This window comes from Schistocerca nitens, chromosome 6, assembly GCF_023898315.1.
Source record: "Schistocerca nitens isolate TAMUIC-IGC-003100 chromosome 6, iqSchNite1.1, whole genome shotgun sequence".
NCBI classification, from domain to species: Eukaryota; Metazoa; Arthropoda; class Insecta; order Orthoptera; family Acrididae; genus Schistocerca; species Schistocerca nitens.
Genome location: NC_064619.1, coordinates 86,674,162 through 86,699,534, shown reverse-complemented (window position 1 = coordinate 86,699,534; position 25,373 = coordinate 86,674,162). Strand labels below are relative to the sequence as shown.

At 41.5% G+C, this 25,373-nt stretch overlaps 1 protein-coding gene across 1 annotated transcript in view; it reads right to left on the bottom strand.

Annotated features, from left to right (window-relative positions):
- LOC126262329 (adenosine deaminase-like protein) overlaps positions 1 to 25,373 on the bottom strand; it is a 76,145-nt gene that overhangs the window by 17,569 nt on the left and 33,203 nt on the right. Inside the window, exons 3-5 of the mRNA XM_049958884.1 lie at positions 24,074 to 24,265; positions 11,997 to 12,237; positions 17 to 152 (exon numbers count right to left, since the gene is read on the bottom strand). Coding sequence (XP_049814841.1) covers positions 17 to 152; positions 11,997 to 12,237; positions 24,074 to 24,265 — 569 coding nt within the window. The remainder of the gene's footprint in view (positions 1 to 16; positions 153 to 11,996; positions 12,238 to 24,073; positions 24,266 to 25,373) is intronic.

The window sequence follows — 25,373 nt, the reverse complement described above, 5'->3', positions numbered from 1 at the left end:
AAGCACTCATACTTACCAACAGCGATACCAGATTTGCTTAACATATTCCATAACTTCTCGGATCCACCAAAATTTGGATGAATGCATGTTCCATGGCCAATGCGATGTGGTTTAAATTTTAGAATTTTTTCAACTTCATCCACATTAGGTACCTTGCATAATAAATAAATATGTAAATGAAACAAGTTCTAAATTCTTTGGGAACACACACACACACACACACACACACACACACACAAGGAAGAACAAATTGGGTAAAATCAGGGGGAAATAAAAAGAAGCTAATTCAGCAACAGCAGTAAAACACTCATAGTTCACATAAAGAAACTGTAAACAAAAACATGAGCAATTTTAATGTAAGTCATCATAGAGCTTGAATAGCTACATATTACATTTTCAGTGAGGTATCATTAACTCAGTTTTATAGGAAAGAATACATTGCCTATCTTCAAGTCAATTATTTATATCTGTAAATGAACATTTCTTTAGGATTTTCATTGCATCAACACCTTGACTTTCAAATCATTTCACTCTGGCAACCAAGACACCTTTGAAACTTCCTGGCAGATTAAAACTGTGTGCCAGATCATGACTTGAACCTGGGACCTTTGTCTTTCATGGGAAAGTGCTCTCCTGACTGTGATATCCAAGCACAACTCATGACCTGTCCTCACAGCCTCTCTTTCAACAGTACATCACCTCCTACCTTTGGAACTTCACAAAAGTTCAGCTGGATACCTACTGGGACTAGCACTCCTGGAAGAATGGACATAGTGGAAACGTGACTTAGCCACTGCCTGCGGATTGTTTCCAGAATGAATATTCCCTTTGTAGCACAGTGTGCACTGATTTGAAAGTTCCCAGTAGATTAAAACTGTGTGCTGGACCAGGACTCGAAACTGGGATCTTTGCCTCTTGTGGGCAGGTGCAGCTAGACATGCCTCATAGAGTCAAATTTCTGATACTAGGAAGTTGCAACAGCGTTTTCATAGTTCCTGAAGTGATTCTGAAGGTGTAAGTTTTCAAGAAATTCTGATTTCTTCTGCATACTACTGTTGTGAAAAATATCTGCGGGGACTTCACTCATTGGAGATATGGAATACGCCATAAATTACAACCTTTGACACTAATAGCATCTCTGTTCTGCATGGTGTGAGGGCAAGTGTATTCCCTCTGGAGTTAGTTAGTCTATTGATGACTTCCATGTTGCGTGAATGTGTTTCCATTGTACTTGTGATATTAATGAAGTACGTATACCTGTATCCTGCAGCATTAGGGTTTCATTCGGTACACTTCCTGCTTGGAAGACCTACAATAGTGACGCCAAAATGTGCAGCTAATTTTGTGTCCAGTTTAGAAGTGTACTACGCAACACAGCACTAATACCAACAATGGAACATCTACAAGAACATAATTTTTTCAGACAAATTCTTCAGAACAGTGACTCCCACAGTGAACTGCACAACATATTCATATCCTCTAATCAACATACAATGGAAGTGAAATGTGAAACTTGTGTTCCAACACATCATGCAGCCAACACCAGTAATGGTGGACATGGACATGGACAATACTTGCAACAACAGGACCTACTTGTTGACTTCACATTCAATGAACACAGAGCTACATATCATCAGGATCTCACTCAAACAACAAGTCTGTATAATGGCCACTTGTATGGGTTTGTGGTTCAACCATGCCAGTCAAATCCATTCGTTGTGCAATATACAGTCCAGCCGGCTGGGCTTTGCAAGGTGTGTTCTGGATTTCCACCCACATTGCGATTGTATTTAGAGCTTGCCTGCCAAGCTCGGACTGATTACACCATCATAGTGCGAACAAGACTTAAGTGGAGTTCTGTTAAGACCCGGCTCCATATCCAAGCTGTCAGCATTTTAACCAGAATATCCAGCCACCTGGTTTCAGGTTACTGAGCTCATATTACAATATCACAGCACTGTGGAAGATACACCTAATTTTCTGGCTTTACTGTGTAACACAGCTAACTGTGCTCACATAATAGTGAAATCATCCATGTACCACAGACTACAGGAAAATTTAATACCACAAAGACAGCACTACTATAACACTCTGCCAAGACATCAGAACAGCAGTAGTGTCAGGTCAGACTGGTAGCAGAATAAAACAGACTGGTAGCAGAATACCTTTGCAGCTATGGCAGCATCTAAGAGGCTGTTTGTTCTACCACTATGGCAGACAGTACACTTTGTTCCATCTAGTTGTTCAAACTACATCCTCTAATTCAGTCCCCTTTTATTTTGTAGGAGCACAATTTGATGGAGACCCAATTATTTGTTTGGGTGACATGCTACACTCCTGGAAATTGAAATAAGAACACCGTGAATTCATTGTCCCAGGAAGGGGAAACTTTATTGACACATTCCTGGGGTCAGATACATCACATGATCACACTGACAGAACCACAGGCACATAGACACAGGCAACAGAGCATGCACAATGTCGGCACTAGTACAGTGTATATCCACCTTTTGCAGCAATGCAGGCTGCTATTCTCCCATGGAGGCGATCGTAGAGATGCTGGATGTAGTCCTGTGGAACGGCTTGCCATGCCATTTCCACCTGGCACCTCAGTTGGACCAGCATTCGTGCTGGACGTGCAGACCGTGTGAGACGACGCTTCATCCAGTCCCAAACATGCTCAATGGGGGACAGATCCGGAGATCTTGCTGACCAGGGTAGTTGACTTACACCTTCTAGAGCACGTTGGGTGGCACGGGATACATGCGGACGTGCATTGTCCTGTTCGAACAGCAAGGTCCCTTGCCGGTCTAGGAATGGTAGAACGATGGGTTCGATGACGGTTTGGATGTACCGTGCACTATTCAGTGTCCCCTCGACGATCACCAGTGGTGTACGGCCAGTGTAGGAGATCGCTCCCCACACCATGATGCCGGGTGTTGGCCCTGTGTGCCTCGGTCGTATGCAGTCCTGATTGTGGCACTCACCTGCACGGCGCCAAACACGCATACGACCATCATTGGCACCAAGGCAGAAGCGACTCTCATCGCTGAAGACGACACGTCTCCATTCGTCCCTCCATTCACGCCTGTCGCGACACCACTGGAGGCGGGCTGCACGATGTTGGGGCGTGAGCGGAAGACGGCCTAACGGTGTGTGGGACCATAGCCCAGCTTCATGGAGACAGTTGCGAATGGTCCTCGCCGATACCCCAGGAGCAACAGTGTCCCTAATTTGCTGGGAAGTGGCGGTGCGGTCCCCTACGGCACTGCGTAGGATCCTACGGTCTTGGCATGCATCCGTGCGTCGCTGCGGTCCGGTCCCAGGTCGACGGGCACGTGCACCTTCCGCCGACCACTGGCGACAACATCGATGTACTGTGGAGACCTCACGCCCCACGTGTTGAGCAATTCGGCGGTACGTCCACCCGGCCTCCCGCATGCCCACTATACGCCCTCCCTCAAAGTCCGTCAACTGCACATACGGTTCACGTCCACGCTGTCGCGGCATGCTACCAGTTTTAAAGACTGCGATGGAGCTCCTTATGCCACGGCAAACTGGCTGACACTGACGGCGGCGGTGCACAAATGCTGCGCAGCTAGCGCCATTCGACGGCCAACACCGCGGTTCCTGGTGTGTCCGCTGTGCCGTGCGTGTGATCATTGCTTGTACAGCCCTCTCGCAGTGTCCGGAGCAAGTATGGTGGGTCTGACACACCGGTGTCAATGTGTTCTTTTTTCCATTTCCAGGAGTGTATATGTAATTCCTCAGCTACAACGGGGATCAGAAGCATGGTACAACTATGCACCCCACTTTGAATCAACCGCTATATTCGGGCCACAGCAACTGTTCAAGGATGCCGAGTCCCGAGCGCTCACGGACACACCCGACAGCACATGACCAGGATGTGCTGACCTGCAGCCTGCTGCAGTAACCGTGCCTGTGGTTAACGACAGTCTGAGCACTGGCAAGGAGGCATGACCACAAACATGCTGCTCCCACACTTGCTTTGGCAAGAAAGCACACAACTGCTTGCAACCACGCAACCACCTGAATTCCAGAAGAGGGAACGTGCAGCCAAAACTAGTTTGCCCATGCCTACAGGAGTGGATGCGAGACTGTTTGGACTATGCCTCTAACTGATGCTTTCTTGTAGTCACTGGCTCTGCAGTGGGCACTATACCTGGACAGTCATCTACGACAACAGGCAAGATGTCAGAGACACATCTGTTTGCTATCAATGACAGCCCCATCAGGCAACTGGTGACAGCTGAGTAGACAGCCGACCTCGGGTTAGAAGCATATGCACTTGGCACTTTGTCATCACTGACTTGTATGAACCAATGTTGGGGGCAGACGCCCACTGCAACTTCCACTTCTCACTCCCTGTCAGACCTAGCAGCAGGGTTATCATGCCAGACTATTACAGGAGAGTCAGTACTCATGCATCGACCCCTGCCCCATCTAGAATACAAACCGAGTGCTCCCTTCATGACAGTCACCCTCGAACACCCAGGGAACATGACCTCCACACAATGACCTAGATAAAAGAAGAGACTAAACAGGAAAGGGTAGGAATACTGAAAGAAAACTTCGACCTGACACTTAAATTACATTTGTTAGAAACGGAGCTGGACAACATGCAAGCTTACCTCGCACCCCTATGACAAGACCAACACCACGGGACAACAAGCTCCAACTAACCGACACACACCACACCATATTCACAGGTCAGTATGGTGAACAACCTTCACAGTGTGTACACTACCCCTACATGGCCCCACCCTCACTTCACTCAAATTACACAGTGGGGGGTAAAACACAACCAAATAAATACCATGCCAGGACCATGGACCCAATTTAAAGTGCTGCACCTGGTATGCAATGGACTGCGTGCAACCAAAAATATCACAGAAGAATTGTTATGGGCAGAAATACTCAGAGAGAAATATGATCAGAGAGTTTTTGGCCACCAATCACTTGGTGCCCAAACAAGACTGATCATACAAACTGTGTGGCGATTACCATTCCTCGAATGCACATACAATAACTGATCGATTTTGTGTGTGGCTTAGCTGATGTTTCTATTTGTAGTGTCATAGACTGCAAAAAAGTGTATCTCTAGATCCCTACGGTGAGTGACGATGTACCAAAAACTGTAGTAATAACACTGTTCCGGTCGTGTGAGTTTTTATTTGTACCATACTGCTTAAAAATGCTGTCATTTTACTGACAAAATAATGTTACAATCCTCTTCCTGTTTTTCACATTTAGATGACATTTTGGTTTTTTCACCTTCACGACAAAAACATTAGTAGCACCTCTGCATCATTTTTGAAACACTCAAACACTATGGTGTAGTGACAAATGATGAGGAATGTCAACTGGGTCCAGCATAAGTACATTCCTCAGCCACTCCATCAGCCAATCCATGGTTCGACATATGTCAAAATGAACTGAACTAATACAATCACTTGCTTGACTGACCAACTATCAGAAATTACAGAGGTTTCTCAGAGCAATAAATTTCTATAGAAGTCCTCTGCCGCAAGCTGTGGCAATGCATGTCCCACTCACAGGCATGCTTGCTGGTAAAAACAAATGTGACAAGCAGCCTCTGACATGGACAAAGAAAATGAAACAGGCACTCGATAACATCAAACTCTCCCCGAACAGGCCTTCACGCTGGCTCACCCCATCACAAACACCCTCTTGTCTGCCACAGTTGATGCCTGTGAGATAGCAATTGGGGCACTCCCCAACAACTTGTCAACTACTCTGTATCCTTTTATGAATTACTCTTTCATAATGCAAATAGTCCACCTTCAACCACAACCTGCTAGGCATGTAAAAGGCAGTTGTGGCATTTCAAAGCAGATGTAGAAGGCAGGGCATTCACAATTTATACTGACCGTCAACGTCTCGCAAAAGCTATACACAACCTGGGTAAAGACTGCCCTCCAAGACGTTTCCACCACCTCAGCTATGTCTGTCAGTTTACCGCCAATGTCCAACATATCGAGAGTACTGACAACATAGTGGTGGACTACCTGTCACACATCAATATGCTACCTATGAGCATTAACTACAAAGAGCTCGCCTTGGTAGATCCACAAATCTGCAAGCTTCTGAGGGATGAACTGGCTGGCCTGAAATTTGAAAGCCCCACTCTTAACGGTTCTGACAAACAAATCTGGTGCAATGTGTTGTAAGGTAGAATCCACCCTTCAGGTTCCACTTCTGGTGCAGAAATGTGCCTTCAGCAACCTCCACCTCTTGTCACTCCTGGCGGTACAACCTTCTACCGAGCTAGTCGCTGAATGTTTTGTCTGTGCAGATGTGAAACAAAATTGCAGACAGTGGAGACAGGCTCGCAAAGCATGCCAATGCTGCAAAATGCGCCACCATGCCAATCCCTTGCTCGGACAGTACCACATTCCTGCAGACAGGCTTCAAAATGTGAAATACGGACACAGTCGGTCTCCTACCAGTGGGCGATGGCAACAGATACTAGTTTTATGCGACTGACCACATTATCAGGTAGGTCAAGGCCCCGTCCCCACTGGATATTACTCCAAATATCACAGCAAGGATATTTGTGCAATGCGTATTTCGCACTTCACATGTCAGGCCGCCATCACCTTGGACCAGCGTTGCTAGTCGGCCTCATCCATGGAGCTTCACAACCTACGTGGTGTTAATCATTACCACACCACTGCCTACTTCCCACAGAGCAGCAGGCTGGTAGAGTGATGGCACCTCACTGAGTGACCGAAAAGGCACATCTTGAGCATTAGAATACAATTGCGACTTCATCATCTATTGCTTACACATGGCAGCAAATTGACATCTGCACCAACCGAAGTTGCTGCAATGACACTTTTGGCCCATTCTTCTCACATCCCTTTGGACGCCACTTCGCGATCCCGTCGACCAGCACCTCACCTCGACGATTACATCCTTGACTATAAGAAAATGATATGCCTCCTCCCCCTGATGCTCGACACTATGAGTGGGGATGCTATATGGGGACTTAACCTGTAGGAGATGTGGAGTATGTCATAAACTACAATCTTTGACACTACCAACATGTTTGTTCTTCTAAAAGGTCCAAGGGCAAGTGTACTCCCCATGGAATTAGTTGTGATATTAATAAAGCAAAGCACATATAACTGTATCCTACAGTATTAAGAATTCATTCAGTACACTTCCCACATGGAAGACCTACACATCTACATATTCACATTACCTAAAATAAGGGAAAGACAACCTCTCACCTATAGCAGATTAACGCACGGAGCCCAGACATAAGACAGGAAACAACACACACACACACACACACACACACACACACACACACACACACACACACACACTCTCCCATGGACACAGCAATACTAATTAGTGATGCTTGACTTTTGAAAGCATTTGCTTGAGCTGATGGAGGTGGGTAGGGAACAGGGAAGGACGAAAGGAGGGTGTAGCAGAAAAGAGGCAGGTCTTTGGACAGATGACTCCATAGCTGCACAACAAGATGGAAAGAGTACAAAGGACAAAGCAAAAAGAGATGTAGGAAGTGGTAGGTAGACAGGGGGATATGGAGGGAGAAAAAGAAAGGGGAGAAAAAGGAAGCAGTGAAAAGGAAAGAAAGATGAAGATGAAGAGGGAGAAGGTTGAAAGAGGAGGGGGACGGAAAGGGGGGGAGGAGGAGAGTGAGTAGGGCGATGGATTGAGAGAGGGGGGAGAAAGAGGGAGGGAGGGGAGAGGGGGGAGAAAGAAGGGGGAGGGGAGAAGGTGAGAAAGGGGAGATGGCCACTTGCGGGGGTGGCGGGGGGGGGGGGGGGGAGGAGAAGTACAGGGTGTTCCAAAAAGAATGACCTGATTTTAACTTGTAATAACATTGAGACAAACGTCACTAGGTAACTGAAACAGTGCTAGATGTAATTGGCATGGTCTAGAGTTTCAGAAAAAATCTGCTAGATGTCGCTATGAGTGCTGACCTGGAGCGTGCAGCCAGTCTCACGCAATATGGCGTCTGCGCAACACAAGGTGTATTGTGTTATTAAATTTAGTCGTACTCAATCAGTGATTGCAGTTCAGCAGGCATTTCATATTCGATTTCGTGCTAAATCACCATCACCAAAGAACATTCGATGGTGGTATAAACAGTTTGAAGAAACAGGGTGCCTCTATAAAGGTAAAAGTCCTGGCCAGCCACACATTCCTGAACAAACAGTGGAACAAATCCAATGAGCATTTGAGCGGAGCCCCCGCAAGTCTACACATCATGCTAGCCGAGAACTTGCGTTACTGCGCATGACAGTGTGGCGTGTGTTACGGCTTTGTTTAGCCCTCAAAACCATACTGATTACAGCTGGTACAAGCTCTTTGAGATACTGACAAAGTGAAACGAGTGGACTTTAGCAATGCTATTCTAGAGGACATGGAAGATGACACTTTTATGTCATGGTTGATATTCAGCGATGAGGCAACTTTCCATACTAGCAGTAAGGTTCACTGTCAGTGTACATATATGGGGGCTCGAAAATCCTCATGAAATCAATTGAACACAAATGTGATTCACCAAAAGTGAATGTTTTTTGTGCTGTTTTGCAAAGCAAGATTTATTGACCCTACTTTTTTGAGGAAGAAACTGTTAACTGGAATCATATCTTGCAATGTTACGGAACCGTTTATTCCCACAACTTGACTCTGACAATTTCATCTATCAGCAAGATGGAGCACCACCGCACTGGCACAACGTGTGCAGTTTCCTCAATGCCAATGTGCCTCAACGTTGGATAAGGCGTACAGGAATGCGTGACCAGGCTTTACACTCTTGGCCTCCTAGGTCCCCTGACTTAACACCATGTGATTTCTTCCTGTGGGGATATGTTAAACAATGTATTTACATTCCTCCCTTACCTTGTGACATTGATGAACTAAAAACCAGAATATCAGCTGCTGTAGCTTCAGTGACAGAAGACACCTTACGCTCAGTTTGGGATGAATTCGGCTATCAGCTCCGCGCAGCCAATGGAGGACATATTGAACATTTGTGATGGATTTTTATGAACTTCTGTCTTTTCTGAATAATTTAGTATGCAATTTGTTGGTGTTAAGCCCTTCTTCCTAATAAGTAATTCTATTTAAAATTGGGTCATTCTTTTTGGGACACCCTGTAATAGGACAAGACAGTGCACAATGTGCATGGAGTGGAAGCGATGTGAACAAAAGAAAGAAGGGAAAAACTAAGGTGAGGTAATGGGAACAGGTTAGCACAAGTTTAGGCCAGAGGGAATGCGAGAGCACAGGACATGTTGGAGACACAATGACCATCTGTGTAGTTTAAATAAGCGTGTGCTAGAAGGGAGTATCTGAATGGCCCATGTGATGGAGCAAATGTTGAAGATGATGAGGTTTGGTTTGTGGGGTGCTCAACTGGGCGGTTATCAGCGCACATACAGATTTCCAACCTTTGCTCAGCCCAATCTCGCCACTTTTTATGAATGATGATGAAATGATGACAACAGGAAAACCAGTCATCTTGAGGCAGGTGAAAATCCCTGACCCCGCCGGGAATCGAACCCGGGACCCAGTGCTCGGGAAGCGAGAACGCGACCGTGAGACCACAAGTTGCGGACCAGATGCTGCAGTCATATGTGTTCTGGTGTGCAGCATACTCGGCAAACTGGATGGTGAAGTTTCTGGTTTGCCACAGTCTGGTGGTGGCCATCCATGCAAGTACATAATTGGTTTCTTGTCATGCACACACAGAACATTGCACAGTAATTGCAGCATAGCTGACGTATAACTCGGTTGCTTTCACATTTGTCCCTGCCTTTTATTGGGAGGGAAATCCCTGTGACTGGACTGCAGCAGGAGGTGGTGGTGGGTGTGTGGAACACCACTGGAATGTAAAACCATGAACTCTTGAAGAGCTCAAGGATGCCTTCCACAATCTATACAACACTGAGTTGTGTATGCTTGTGGGTCAGAGTGTGCCAGGCACATTTCAGTGGTGTATCAACAACAAGGAAGACAGTTTGAATATAAAAAGAAGAGATGTATACTGTAATTTGTTGGTAGGCTTGTACCACGTTCAGATTATTAAAAATTAACGTAAGTTAAGTAAGTGTGTAGTGACTTTTGCACCACCCTTTGTAAGTGGGACTCAATATTTATAGGTAATTCCTTTGAAAAACACTACTGAAATCAAGTAACTATTTATGCTAAACGATCATCCCAGAACCTGAAGCATAGCAACCAGACCAATTTGCAGGCTGCCATCTGACAGCTTCCAGGGGGGCAACAAAAATTTGATTTTCAATATTTTGCGTAATTATTGATGGAATTTAAAATACTTGAAATTCTGTCACAATCTACTTATTAAGAGGTATAATCTTATATTAAATGGTTAACAGCATAAAGCAGGTATTACAGTTAGAAACTGTGTGTATGTGTTATTTGAGAATGAGAGCATTTAGAGACTTCCAACTGATGGTGGGTTTTTTTTTTTTTTTCTTTTTTTACACACACACACACACAGTTTCAAACCATTTTGAACCATTTTCTCACTGGCCCCTCCCACTAAATGGTGAAAGAAAAATAATTCATTGTTTACTACATGTTCACTGTTCATGGCAGCATCAGGTATGGCATTTTCATTTATTACTTATTTACTGTTAATTGTATATGCAACACAGTTTGCAGACAGTATCCACATATACCATTAATGTACTTGCAAGATTATATCAGCGTACAACACATAGTTCACAGGATATCAAGTGATAAACATTTTGCTGCGTGAAAAACTAACAATGGCATGCAGTAATGCTTCAACAACAGGCTTGGCATTTTAATTTATTACTTCTTTATTACTTATTCAATTTTCAACACACTTTGCAGAGAGTATATACACATATCACTGAATGTACCTGCAACATTATATCATTGTATGACACATAGGTCAGAAGATATGTTGTCATAAACATTTATATGCGTGAAAAACTAGGTTTTATTTAAAATGGAGCACGAATTAACCAGTTTATATTCATCCAGTGTTTCATAATGAGAGCACTTAGTGACTTGCAACAAACTTTAAGCATAAATTCAAACCTTTCCTAAACTTTTTCTCACTTACATGCTTAAAAGCAAACATTTAACACATTAACTCATTTGTAAAGTAGTCAGACATTTGAAACTGTTTCTACATGGGAGGCTGATTCTTTAAACAATCAGGGGTTACCAGTTAACAATTAACAGCAGATAAGCAACAGCTCCACAGCAAAACTGAGGAGGCAGCATCTTTTCTCAGAGTAGCAGCGTTCTTACTAAGCTACTCAAAATTAAATTTAGAAGGCATAAGAGTGAACAGCACTAAGAATTACAGTGACAGTTTTTGTTATTACAGTATACAGATGAAGTTTCTTTGAGGTCTTTGTCTTATGTTAATGAACTCTGTAACTCGTTCACCATCCATGAAATTTCTCCTTTTTTATGGGATCTACAGAACATGATGAATGAATGAATTAATTAATTAATTAATTAATTAATTAATCTTCCCAGGCTAGTGGTTATTGAGGGAGGGGAAAGAACTGCAGGAACTGGGGGTGGCAAAGGTATGGAGCAAGGGGCAGAATGATGAGGTAATGGGATGTAGAAGAGCAGACAGTTGACAGTCAGTGGCAGCAGATGACAGGGACTTAATAACATAAGAACCACAAAGCTGAGGTGTGAAGCTAGAGAGATGGAGACAGAAAACTTTTCAAAATTTTTACATATGTATACATGCTATGCATCAATCAGCTGCAGATGACTGGTTGCCTTTCCATCATGTAAATTAAAATCATCATAATATTCAGACAATTTTATTTTTCTGTCGTGTGTGTAATTCAAAATTGGTTGTATTTTGGAAAGGGGTTTGCAACAAGTAACAATTACAAAATAACAGAACATAACAAAAGATACATACTGTATGACTTCTGCTTCATTACCTCTGCACAATGAAGGGACAACTTCAACCCAGATGATCTAGCCTTCTCTAACAGAGGCAAAAAGTCTTCAATACGTCCTTTGCATGGATGGCCACTGAGGTCAATTCCCACCACAATGTCTGGATACTTAAAGTGCATATCCACTGCTAACAGAACATTTTCTTCTGCTTCTGTTAATCCTCTCTGGCGATCTACTGACACTATAAGCTTTGTTAATATGTTTCTTGATATATTTGCCTTTCTGAAAATAATACAGTGAGCAGCACTAATTTACTGTTACTCACATAAAGGACCACAGCAATAAACAACAGAGGATAATATTTGCAGGTAAAGAAAAACCAGAATTAGCAAGAAATGGAAAGAGAAGCAGAGGGGAAGAACAGATTGTTAACAATCACATCAAGATTCTTGAGTTTCTCCCGGCGTATTTGATAGTCAAAATATCCACGGGTGTGCTGCCGGTCTATAGTGTCCAATGGGCACAATATTTCGGCGATCATACATGTCGCCATCATCAGGTGAACTGACGGACTGAGCTCCTGTGAACGTGCTGGCACGGAGATCCGACATCATCTCAGACGCCGTCGCAATCTGTTCCACCGCGCGACTGTGGGGCGGGGCGCGGAAGGTGGAGGGAGCGCGCCTCGGGCGGAGGGTATTTAAATCGGCCGCCGCCGCGACCGAACCCAGTTCCCTCTGAGCAGCCATAGCGTACGGATCTCCGTGCCGGCACATTCACAGGAGCTCAGTCCGTCAGTTCACCTGATGATGGCGACATGTATGATCGCCGAAATATTGTGCCCGTTGGACACTGTAGACCGGCAGCACACCCGTGGATATTTTGATAATCACATCAAGAATTTATAAAAGGAAAAAATTGTCCAGAATGAACTTCAACAAACTAAATATAGGGGAAAAAAGTATGACAATAATGATGGAAATGAAAGAGGGCAGGAAACCACTCATTTGCACATGAAATTGTGGCTGGCATGAAGACACACTTAAAAGATTAGACAATCACATTAGCATTCAAGCTTTTGCTCTTTTTCTAGTACTAATATGAAGTTGGTCCCCCCCCCCCCCCCCCCCTCTCTCTCTCTCTCTCTCTCTCTCTCTCTCTCTCTCACCTCTCTCTCTCTCTCTCTCTCTCTCTCACACACACACACACACACACACACACACACACACACACACACAAATGTAGGCCATATAAAAATAAAGTTACGATATTATGAAATGATAGTTGCTATTCACCATATAGCAGAGATGCTGACTTGCTGATAGGCACAACAAGACAGCCACAAAATAAGCTTTTGGCCAACAAGGCCTTTGTCAAAAATAGACCACACCCACTCACTCGCTCACCCCCCCCCCCCTGCCGCGCACGCGCACACACACACACACGCGCACACACACACACACACACACACACACACACACACACACACACACACACACACACACAAGTGCAATTCACACGCACATGACTACAGTCTGTGGCAACTGAAAAGTGGCTTCAGTTGCACAGACTTTGGTCGTGTGTGAGTTACACTTGTGTGTGTGTGTGTGTGTGTGTGTGTGTTGTCTACTTTTGACAAGGTCCTTGTTGGCAGAAAGCTTATTTTGTGACAGACTTTTTGTTGAGCCTATCTGTGACTCAGTATCTCAGTCATAGGATAAGTAGTAACTATCCTTTTCATAATATTGTTACATTCCATCCTGGATTTTCCATTGTTTGAAAATAAAGTTACACAACTAATTTTTTTGTTTGTTTGCAGGTACATGTCTGCAGTCATAGTACACATTGAAATCCCCATGAGGCAGTACCATAGCACATTGATAGAGAAGCCAAAACAAAAACAAAATGGCACAGCCCATGGGTAAAATGGAGTACTGTGCAGTAATTCATTTTCAGCTGCAGTGGAAATGTTGGAAACCACGGCAGTTCAATCCAAATGAGTTCTGTCACTATCTGGTTTGGCCTGACGCAGCTGCAAACATTTCCACTGCAGCTGAAAACATATTGCACCACAGTACTTCACTTTACCCATAAGCTGTGCCATTTTGTTTTTGTTTTGGCTTCTCAAGCAACATGCTGCAGTATAGGGTTTCAAAGTGTACTATGACTGCAGACAAACAAAAAATTAGTTGTGTAATTTTTTTTATGTGATAATTAAAACATTATGGCTGCCCCCCCATGAGTAATGAGATTTCTTTTGAAACAATGTTCAATATAATTAACATAACTGTAACAGAAACATGTTAGTGTATGATTTGTGAGATTGCTGAGCTGGTCAGCTTCACATAGCAGCAGCACATAATACGCTGTGTTGAGTTCTGCTTACGAAAAAGATGAGTACAAGATGAGTGCCATATTTGTTAAACTAGAACAAAAACTATCAAGGAAGAATGTTTCAACATCATTTATGGAATAGATGAAGCACAATCTGAAGGACATTTAGTATTGTTAAGTGACTATAGATAAAACATGGATCTAGCATTAAGTCCAAGAAGCAAAATTTCATACAACACAGGGAATTTACAAATGTAAAACATCAATTAAGAGTGAAGAAAACTGGCTTGCAAGCAGAAAAAAATCTGTTTTTTTTTTTTTTTAAATATATATATGCACAGGCTCCCATCATGACTGATTATTTTGGAGACATTCGTATTATTCATTGTTATCAAACCATTTACACAGTGAGCTGAAGTGGCCATGCAAAAAGTGATCTTGCACCACAACATTGTGCCTGCCCACATACTAGGCACTGCAACAGTACAGTTCTTTAGCTGTGCTTCAAAATAGTTTTCTACCTATCCTGTTCTCTAGTTTTTATTTTCATAAAGCAGTAAACTTATCAATCCAAACTCCACTCAGTTCATCTGATGAAGTCTATAGAATAATCAGCAAATGAATGACTGAGTGAATGAATGAATCACTCTACTCAGTCTACATCTACATGACAAATTTACAATTCACACTAAAATTCCTGGCAGTGTGTTCACCATACCACTTTCACACTCTCTTTCCATCGTTCCACTCACAAGCAATGCAAGGGAAAACGAAAACTTAAATCTTCCTGTGCAAGCACTAATTTCTCTTATTTTATTGCAATTATCATTTATCCCACTATAGGTGGCTAATAACAGAATATTTTTGCATTCCAAAGAGAAAGCTGGGGACTGAAATTTCACAAAAAGCTCCTTGCCACAAACAAAAAGCCTTTGTTTCAATGACTGCCACCCGAAATCATTTATCATATGTGTGACACTCTCTCCCCATTTCGTGATAACACAAAATGGGCAACCTTCTTTGAATCTTTTCATGTCCTCTTGTGATGAAGCAAGCTGAGATAATTTGTACTTCCCATCTTGTTTTGCCTTCTGCCTCCTTAAATTTGTTTCCACCTTTAATTACCATTAACATATATGGGTGTAATCTGCATTTTCATAAACGAGAAAGGCTGGCCCTCAGTTTTAACACCAGATCTAATTTTGTGCTTAGTTTTATGTACGTAATTAATTTTTGAATTTATTTCGACTATTTCTAGTTAGTATCTTTAATTATACAGTGAAATGAGCAATTGTTTCGTCACTTAAATTCTATTGTTGACGTATAAACAAATATAAATTCTTTACTAATTATAATCATTTGGAAGACGAAATACTAGTAATCTTAAAGTGTTTATTTGGATCTATTTGAAAAAACATTAGCAAAACTAGCCCATAATTAATTCCAAAGTAATTAACAGTTTTGTCCAACGTATTGTTTATGTACTTATTTTTGTTAATTTCATGATTTAAACAAATAATGCGGCTGAACCCTCGTAGTAGTAGAAACTGTTAAAAAGAACCCATTTTTCAATTAATTCAGTTAATTTTATGAGTTAAGTTTTAATTGTAATTTCTGTAAATTAAACATCGAACAATGTGTAGTTTCAGGGCCTATTATTGTGATGATATATAAGGGCCTTATTTTTGGTCACAAGACAGTCAGTCCACAGCCGAGTTTCAGACAAGGAACCAGTGTTGGTTAGAACAACAACAATGCATCAACTTAACAGCGAAATAAGTGTCACACCAATAAGCTGTGTGTTAAATCAATGACAGCGTCTGTTCAGTTTATTTGAAAGACTGTGAACTGTGTGGTTAGTCTTTTATTGCTCGTAGATGTTCAACAGTAAAGTACTGTAGCAGTATGTGGATGTTTGCCTGCTAATTATTAATGAGGCTTACGGGAAGTTAGAACAATAGTGCACTGGCCATATTAAATGCGTATATGGGGGTTGTGAAAAGTGAAAGTAAACTGCTGTGAAACGCAACTGTGCCTCTATTGGCTACATCATTTACAGTAGACAGTAATTACACTTACACCCCCTAATTTTTCAGCCAGTACGTCGACACCGTGGACAATCAATGAAGAAATAAAGCAGGCGAGCATCATCTCATTCTGTCAGTCCTATCTGGTAAGGATCTCATAGCACAGAGAAATATTCTGGCAAGGGACGGACAAGTGTACTACAGGCAGTCTCTTTAGTGGATTTATTGCATCTTATAAGTGATCTACCAATGAAACACAGCCTTTGGTTCACCCTACTCACAACATTATCTACCTGGTTATTCCAATTTAAGCTGTCCATAATTGTAATACCTAGGTATTTAGCTGAATTGACAGCCTTTAAATTTGTGCAATTTATCATGTAACCAAACCTTAACAGATTCCTTTTAGTGCTCATGTGGATGACCTCACAGTTTACATTATTTAGGGTCAACTGGCACATTTTGCACCATATAGACATCTTATCTAAATCAGTCTTTAATTGTTTTTGGTCTTGTGATGACTTTATAGATGGTAAATAACAACATCATCTGCAAACAATGTAATTGGGCTGCTCAGATTGTCTCCTAAATCACTTGTACAGTTTAAGAACAGCAGAGGGCCAGTAACACATCCTTGCTGAAAGCCAGATATCATTTCTTTTTTACTCAATGACTTTCTATCAATTACTATGAACTGTAACCTTTCTGATAGGAAATCAAGAATCCATTTGAACAACTGAGACAATACTCATAGGCATGCAACTTGATTAGAAGCCGGTTGTGAGGAACAGAATTAAAGCCCTTCTGGAAATCTAGAAACATGGAATCAATTTGAGATCAGCTGTGAACAGCACTCATTTCTTCATGAGAAGAAAGAACCAGTTTTGTTGCACAAAAGCAATATTTTCTGAACCTGTGCTGTGTATGTGGCAACAGATTGTTTTGTTCGAGGTAGCTCATAATGCTCGAAAACAGTATACATTATAAAATCTTACTGCAAATTGACATCAGTGATATGGATCTGTAATTCATCAGATTACTTCTATTTCCTTTCTTGAATAATGGTGTGACCTGTGCCACTTTCCAGTCTTTAGGCATGGATCTTTCACTGAGTGAGCAGTTTTATATGATTGCTAAGTAAGGAGCTACAGATGTTTAACTTGTGAACTTAACATTAATTAGTAATACTTTTGAGTGAAGGATTGATTATATTTACCAGCCAACACAACAGTTATCAAAAGAGCTAATTTTATGCAGTCAGTTCCGGATGTGTGATTTAGGAGAAACAGAAACTATAATATATTTATGTATGGGGTTTTATGATGAAAATTAAAGTTTCCAAGAGCTTTGACAAATTAGTTTTAATGTTGGTGATGAGATCCAGATGACAGACATTGTAAGTGAAGGTATTATTCCCTCCCTTTGCATTCATTGATCAATCAAGTACTGGTAGTAAACTAGTCTGCTCTAAACATGATGGAACAACCAGCTCTGAGCAAATAAAAGACCTGTAGTCATCAGTGGTCATGTTGAAAATACAGTGGAATCAACTGAAATCAGGTGGAAAAGGCAATGTCTATCCAAAATTATTATGTGGAACTGATAATTCACCAAGGTGAGATTCTAGACACAAGTATTCCATACTAGGTTGAATGAGATGTTTAGTATGAGGATGGTACCGACAAGAGAAAAGTAAAATTTCTGTTTTAGATGTTTTAGGCTATAAGAGAAACAAGAAGAAGACCCTTAATATGAAGGTAATAAATTTATTTGTAGTGTTAAGATATAGTTTTTGGTTAGTATGGATAATTAATTAGGAGAATGGACTGCAATGAGAATTTCCTGACACTGTAATGTTGGTGGCCTTCTGGTTCTGAATAGTTTAACATCTGAAGTGCATAGGTGTTGACAGAGGATGGTGAAGAAAATTAAAGAGGTCAGATTTGCATGAGAGCAGATGGGATAATTAGAGAATGTGTGTTGCAGAACTGGAGAGGGGAAACAAAGGACACAGAAAGAAAAAAATCAGATCAACATGAGAACTGAAGGAGGCAATAGGTTGAACAAGTTAGATGAAAACAAAATACACAGCCAAGGATGGACATTATCAAATTAAAACCAGCGGGAATCTTGAAACTAAAGACCAAAGATGGTGTGACTGCCTACAAAGATTTTGCCTCTGTTTAAACATCCATAAGACTAAGAATCTCAAAACGATTCCACTTCCTGGAACTATACAAATTAATAGAACTCCTCTTACCAGGGTGGACACATTCTGATATCTATGTTCTCGACTACAGAGTGATAACTACATAAATGAGGGAGGTTTGAGTAAGAATCAAAGACACCTGGATCCAATTTAGAGATGTCACTAGTATTATTTGTGATCAGAAGCTGCCTATCCACCTAAAATTAAAGATATACTGCACAATGGTTAGATCAGTTGCATTACATGGAGCCAAGTAGTGTTGGCACACACACAGAAGTGCTGAGCCCTTACTACAAGTCATGGAAATGCAGATACTGAGAAGATCATTAGGTATTTCCCTGCTTGAGCATATCAAAATACATTGACCTGACAACTAGCTGGTGTGGTTCCAATCAATGAGAAGATGCAAGAACAGAGAGTTCAGTAGTACGGACACATTATACGGCCATCACCTACTTCAGTCATCGCTCAGCTTATTGCCTCACTTTCAAAGGCAACATGGAAGACCTAAATTACGGTGGCTGGACACTACAAATGCAGATCTAAGATCAAGGAGACTACATCCACAGGAAGTGTTAGACCATAAGAAATGGAGTTATTGATCCAAAAGATGAACCCCACTCCAATGGCAAAGTGCTAAGAATATGTAGGAGAAGGAGATGGAAATTAAAAATGAAGATACACAGAAATAAAAATAGAAAAAAATGACTACTTAATAGAAAATTGAAAAGAGACACAACATATATGAAAGTTGACAGGCACAATAATTTTTAGAACCTGTGATTCTTCATTCAACAACAAAAAGAGAAAATAGTAGGAAGCAACAGGATTTTGTACAGGTTAGGCATAAAAGTAACAGGAAATAAGATCAAGTGCACTTGATGTGTATTAATTACAGAGATTCATGAAAGGTCTCTCTCCAGTTTTTTGTTTGCTCTAAAAAAACACTGCTCCAGACACAATGCAGCTACACTGTGACTGTTGTCCTTGAGGGATCTTAAGCAACTGGGAATATTTATAACTGTTGCCAAGCAGTTTGAAGCTGCTGCAAATAGGTGCAGGGCTTAGGAGGGCTAACTTTGTACATGTACCAGAGATATCATAGGTACCTCAAGTTCTGTCCTTTCCTAAGGAAGCTGTCTTCTCTAAAGAAAGTACATGGTCTACCAACACTCCTCCTCTTCACTGTGAGTGGCATGTTAGTGGTAGGTCTAAGAGGCCCTGCACAGGGGAGACACAGAAAAGGGAGTGCTGCTCTGGATCTGCCACTAACTGACAAGTTCGATGTGCCATCTTTCACTGAAACGAGCCAGTTGGACTCACTTCACTCATTGGCAAACACGCTTCACCCTGTGTCAAGAGGAGTCAGACACAAAATGATAGGGGTCTATTAATCACTGGCAGTTCAAACACACGAGAAATAATGGTACCCCTTCGGGAAACAGCAGCAAGCGATGGGAAGGATCACCCCGTACGTTCAGCATGTATGCCCAGCAGCCTCATTCAGTGCGTCAAAGAACTGTTTTGGAAACCATTAAGTGGACAGGATGTAGCCAATTGCAGATTGTGTTGATATTCAAACAAGTGATGGATCATTCCAGTGACTAGTAGAGAAAGTTGAGAAAAACTGCCTTGCACATAGAATTTAAGTGAAGCTCACAACCACAGCATTCTTCCTAGAACTGATTGGGGCCTCCAGGTCTCAGTATAAGAGAACAACAGCTTTTATTCTGTCTGGGTGTAATAAATGTCTCACAGCAGAAGATATCATCGAAGATAACAAGAAACATTGAAGACATATGTTTCAATAAGAAATATGTCTCCAATCACAAGATTATAACAAAATATCATTATTGGCATGTGCTAGAAAAATATAAGGTTAGTCACATTATAATAATCATGTACACATAAAACACTACTATCCTTACACACTGTAAGTAATGTATTATAAGAAATATATGTCTTTTGTAATGCAAGTACCACTGATGACGGGCAACACCCAAAGCTAGTCTGGTAAAATAAACTAATATCAATAAGCAGCACATGTTAAAGAGTTGATTATTAATATCTCAAATTTAAACAACAGACTGAAAAGCTACGCTGTGACTTCCTAGACTTGCACCATACAGTTGAGTCTGTATCCAGTCCACATAGTGAAAGATGCAGGACACTCAGTGATGTAGCAGTGAAAGATCCACAGAAATGTCCCCCACACGTGAGAATATTCAAAACCTAGTGATCAATAGCCAAATCATTTGCAATAAAGTGCCAGAGTTTGAAGCATTCTTAAAAAGTAGTGGAGATCACATAATCCTGGTACAGGAAGCTTTGCTAAAGCTTGAAATTGACAGCAATGACACTTTGGGGGTAAGTCTCAGTGTATAGGCTAATGAGAAATGGATATAGTGTACTTGTCATAGCAGACAAGAAACTTAAACCCTTTGAGACAGAAATTAAAGCTACAAGCAAGATTTTTGTTTCGGCGCGTATGTTAGGTATTGTATGGCAGATGTCTAAGATCCAACTACCCTCCTTACTGCTGCATTTTGCAAGTGGCTGCTCACTACAGAGACCCAATGTACACATAAATGTGAGTGATTGTTTTCCCTCTGTCTCCTGCAGTCACTGCGTTTCCCGGAGGCACGAGGCTCACCACACGGGGTGCTGCCAGCGCTGGCACTACACCATGCCTCCCCAGTGCTGATCCTCATATTCTTCTGTGGCTTGGCTACATAGGTCATCACTCGGTCGATCTACGCCAATTGCACACCGGTAGTCACTCTGTGGCCAAGCACCGATCTTCTGGTACCCACATACAGAACTCCCAGTGCCGAGCTCAGCAGAATCTCATATGGAGTCGCTCTGTGGCCGAGTGCTGACCATCCTTAGACCCTGAAAACGGAGCTCCCTTTTGGAGCTTGCTTTCAGATTAATGTTCACCTGTATCCAAAGACCGAGGAGCACACCATCTGCTATACATCAGCCCAGTGGTCCATTAACGAGTGCTTCCTCTGCACCGAAGTGCGGAACATCACTTCTGACATCATTTCTGAGCTACTGAAATGTTTCTCCTCTTCCTATTTTGGTGAAAGTGTTGATAAGTAAAACAATTCATTAGTGGATCTGTAGTACTTTTGTAGGTTAATTATTCAAAGTACTTGCAATATATTTACCAGTCACAGTGTTCTCTCTGGTGTCAAACTCTGTTAAGTTGTTTTTAGCATGTACAATTATGCATAGACACAAAGATTTATCACTGTCATTATTTTGGTCTTAGTGAATAAAGGATGACAGCGTTCACTTGGACCGACTTTAGGCATTGGGAGTCCCTAACAATCAGTCTTTCCTTCTCATCCTGTCCAGTAAGTCTCCCCTGACCCGGGGTTCTGGGTAACTTTTCTGGACTTTACCCCATTTTCTAACCTCTACAGTCGTTTTTTTTCATCCCTCTGTCTTCCCCTTCAGTCCTTCCGCCAGAAGAAGGATCCACTGGAACCAAAAGCTTGCATATGAAAAACCTTTTGTTTCGCATGTTCTCCTACTGCTGCTTGGTGAGTAGATTTTTTATCTAACAAATTACTTACATATTATTCGTAGCATCTTTTCCTGAATCAGTAATACATCACTAACATGACATGAGTGACCCCATAACAACAACCCATAAGATTTGAGAGACTGAAAAAGTCCAAAGTAAGCTCTCGTAAGATACTGTTTACTCACTAGATCAGATAATATCCATATGAAATAGGACGTGGTTGATTCTTTCTGCAGACATGATTAATATGAGATTATCAATTTAATTTGGAGTCAAATGTACTCCAAGCAGTTTTACAGATTTTCCGTCTATGTCATTAGCTAGTCCCAGCAGCAGATGTCGAGTTTTCTCTGGATTGCATAGTGGTTTAAGAGATCAGAAACAGTTTAGCATTAGGGAGAGAGAGTCCTTTGATTTCTGGTGTAACCTTAATATATCTCAATCTGTAGCAATTAAAGTGTGTCATCCACATAGCAGATAATGAACTTAGGGCCTATACAACGTGGCAAATCATTTATTGCAACAATGAAGAAGAAAGGTCCAAGGACAGAGCCCTGAGGCACAACAGAAGTGACTTTCCGCAGGGAAGAATGCCTATTCTGAACTGACACAAATACTGTCTTCTGTTATTTAGATACGAATTAATTATTTCTAATGCCATATTATTTATTCCATAATACTGTAGTTTGGCTAGTAAGAAGTCACAGCAGATGCAGTCAAAAGCCTTAATCAAAATGCAGAACTCGAGAGAGAGAGAGAGAGAGAGAGAGAGAGAGAGAGAGAGAGAGAGAGAGAGAGAGAGAGAAGTGGGGGAGGGGGGGGGAAGTGGGGGGCAGGCTGAAGATATAAAACTAAAACAGAGAAGATCAGAACAAGAAAGGCAAAAAAAGAAGAAAAGGGGGAAAAGGGATAATAGTGGGAGAAATAAAGTACAAAATTGAGTAAGTAAGGAAGTACTACCAACGGAAACACATATTTATATAAATTATAAATAAATAAATGACTGGAGTAGGAGGTTTGTTAACAACATTCAAGTTCAGGAGAGTGGGTGGGATGCACGCGTGAATAGGTTAGAAAGCAAGTTCCCAACTCTGGAGTTCAGGGTAACTAAGTGTGGGTGGAAGGATTCAAATGGCCCATGTGGTATAGCCAACCTTCAGGTCCCTTGAATTGTACTGTAGAGCATGCTCAGCAACCTGGGTACTTAGTGTCCCCAAGGCAGACTGTTCTGTGTCCACTCGTGCTCTCAGCTGCAGCAGGTGGTCCCTCTCAAGCTGTGGTCTGTGTGTCCTGCCCCTCTTCCCTAACTTATTAAATCTATACCTATTTCCTACCTGATACAAATCATAACTGTTCCAAAAGCTAATTTTTAATGTGTCTATCAGCAGTACTGGGAACTCATTCTCTGAAGGTCTCCTTGTAATTTTAGTGTTTTCTCAAGTGAATTTTCCTTCTGATACTATTAGTGTGCTAATGTAGATTGTTATTTCAGTCTCCCTGTTTTTATACACTATAACTTAAGCAGAACTGCTCATCCAGGCACTCAAGTGTAGGTAACTGCATTTTGGCAGACTGCCTGCAAAACTGACTCAGAATGAACTGGGGTTGAATGGTGACAGTATTTGCCTCCACAATCTGACAGTCTCAGTATGTTGGAGTTTAAACACTTCAGCATCTCAAGCATTTTCTTACTGACTTGTTTCAGCAGTAGTTTTTCTTGCTAAATGAACAGAGCTAATAAAAACAACCATGACGGTTAGTTTTAGTATCTTCACTAATATTTATTACGTTTGTCAGATAACTGATCAAAAATCAAACTATATGGCAAATGTTGACACTTAAATTAGTAAAATAAAATGTTATTAGACATAAACTTTTTATATTAAATGGAAATAAAATATGACAACCAATCACTGAATAGGGGTCCCAAAGCACATCAGAACTTTTACTACTGCTGCTATCAGAATAAATAATATTATTACTACATCCCTCAAATTGCTTCATAAAGATTACCTTATCGATTTTACAATTGCTTCCACATACTGCTCTTTAGTCATGAAACCATCAATACATCTGGGAGTACTCCTCAGCTCCAGATATATAACACCATCCTCTTCAAATTCTTCAATTACATCATCTGTTGCTTTACTCACAGCAGTCGGAGTTGATGTGAGAGAATGGACAACAGAGAACAGCTGAAAACATCTCAAAACAGAAAAGTTGATATTAGAATAAAGTGCACATATTGCTGATAAGGATCTATTTGAGGTTTTTATAGGTGAGAAACACTATTAAAATATGTACACAATTGTGCAGGTGGTGTTACCATTCTTTTTAATGCAGTACAGTTACAAAAATACCAGGCATAAAAAGAGACTTCAGAAAATATCTGATGTAATCCATTAATCCATTCCAGAAGAATTTTGACATTTTTTCCAGATGGCAAGGACACCCAAATGATTGTTTATTGGATGAGGAGGGGGGGGGGGGGGAGGCACTAAACCTGTGGGTATGGAGTATTTTTAATATTCTGGAAGACGGATAGCAACTTGTAACCATTAAAAAGTTCCGATCCTGTTAAAAACCTGTGTAATACCAACTTTTAAATCAGTATAATAGAGGGAAACATTCCACGTGGGAATAATATATCTAACAACAAAGATGATGTAACTTACCAAACGGTAGTGCTGGCATGTTGATACACACACAAACAAACACAAACATACAAACAAAATTCAAGCTTTCGCAACCAACGGTTGCTTCATCAGGAAAGAGGGAAGGAGAGGGAAAGACAAAAGGATGTGGGTTTTAAGGGAGAGGGTAAGGAGTCATTCCAATCCCGGGAGCGGAAAGACTTACCATAGGGGGAAAAAAGGACATGTATGCACTCGCGCACACACACACACATATCCATCTGCACGTACACAAACACAAGCAGACATTTACAAATGTCCTTTACCTTTTTTCCCCCTAAGGTAAGTCTTTCCGCTCCCGGGATTGGAATGACTCCTTACCCTCTCCCTTAAAACCCACATCCTTTCGTCTTTCCTTCTCCTTCCCTCTTTCCTGATGAAGCAACCGTTGGTTGCAAAAGCTTGAATTTTGTGTGTATGTTTGTGTTTGTTTGTGTGTCTATCAACATGCCTGCACTACCGTTTGGTAAGTTACATCATCTTTGTTTTTAGATATACAACTTTTAAATCATTTTCTTGAAAAAAAACCAACCGGCTATACTATATTTTCCCTTGTCTAAGGGGTTGTGGGGGTGGGGTTGGGGGGGGGGGGGCTTGACACTGGGTATAGCTGCCATTTC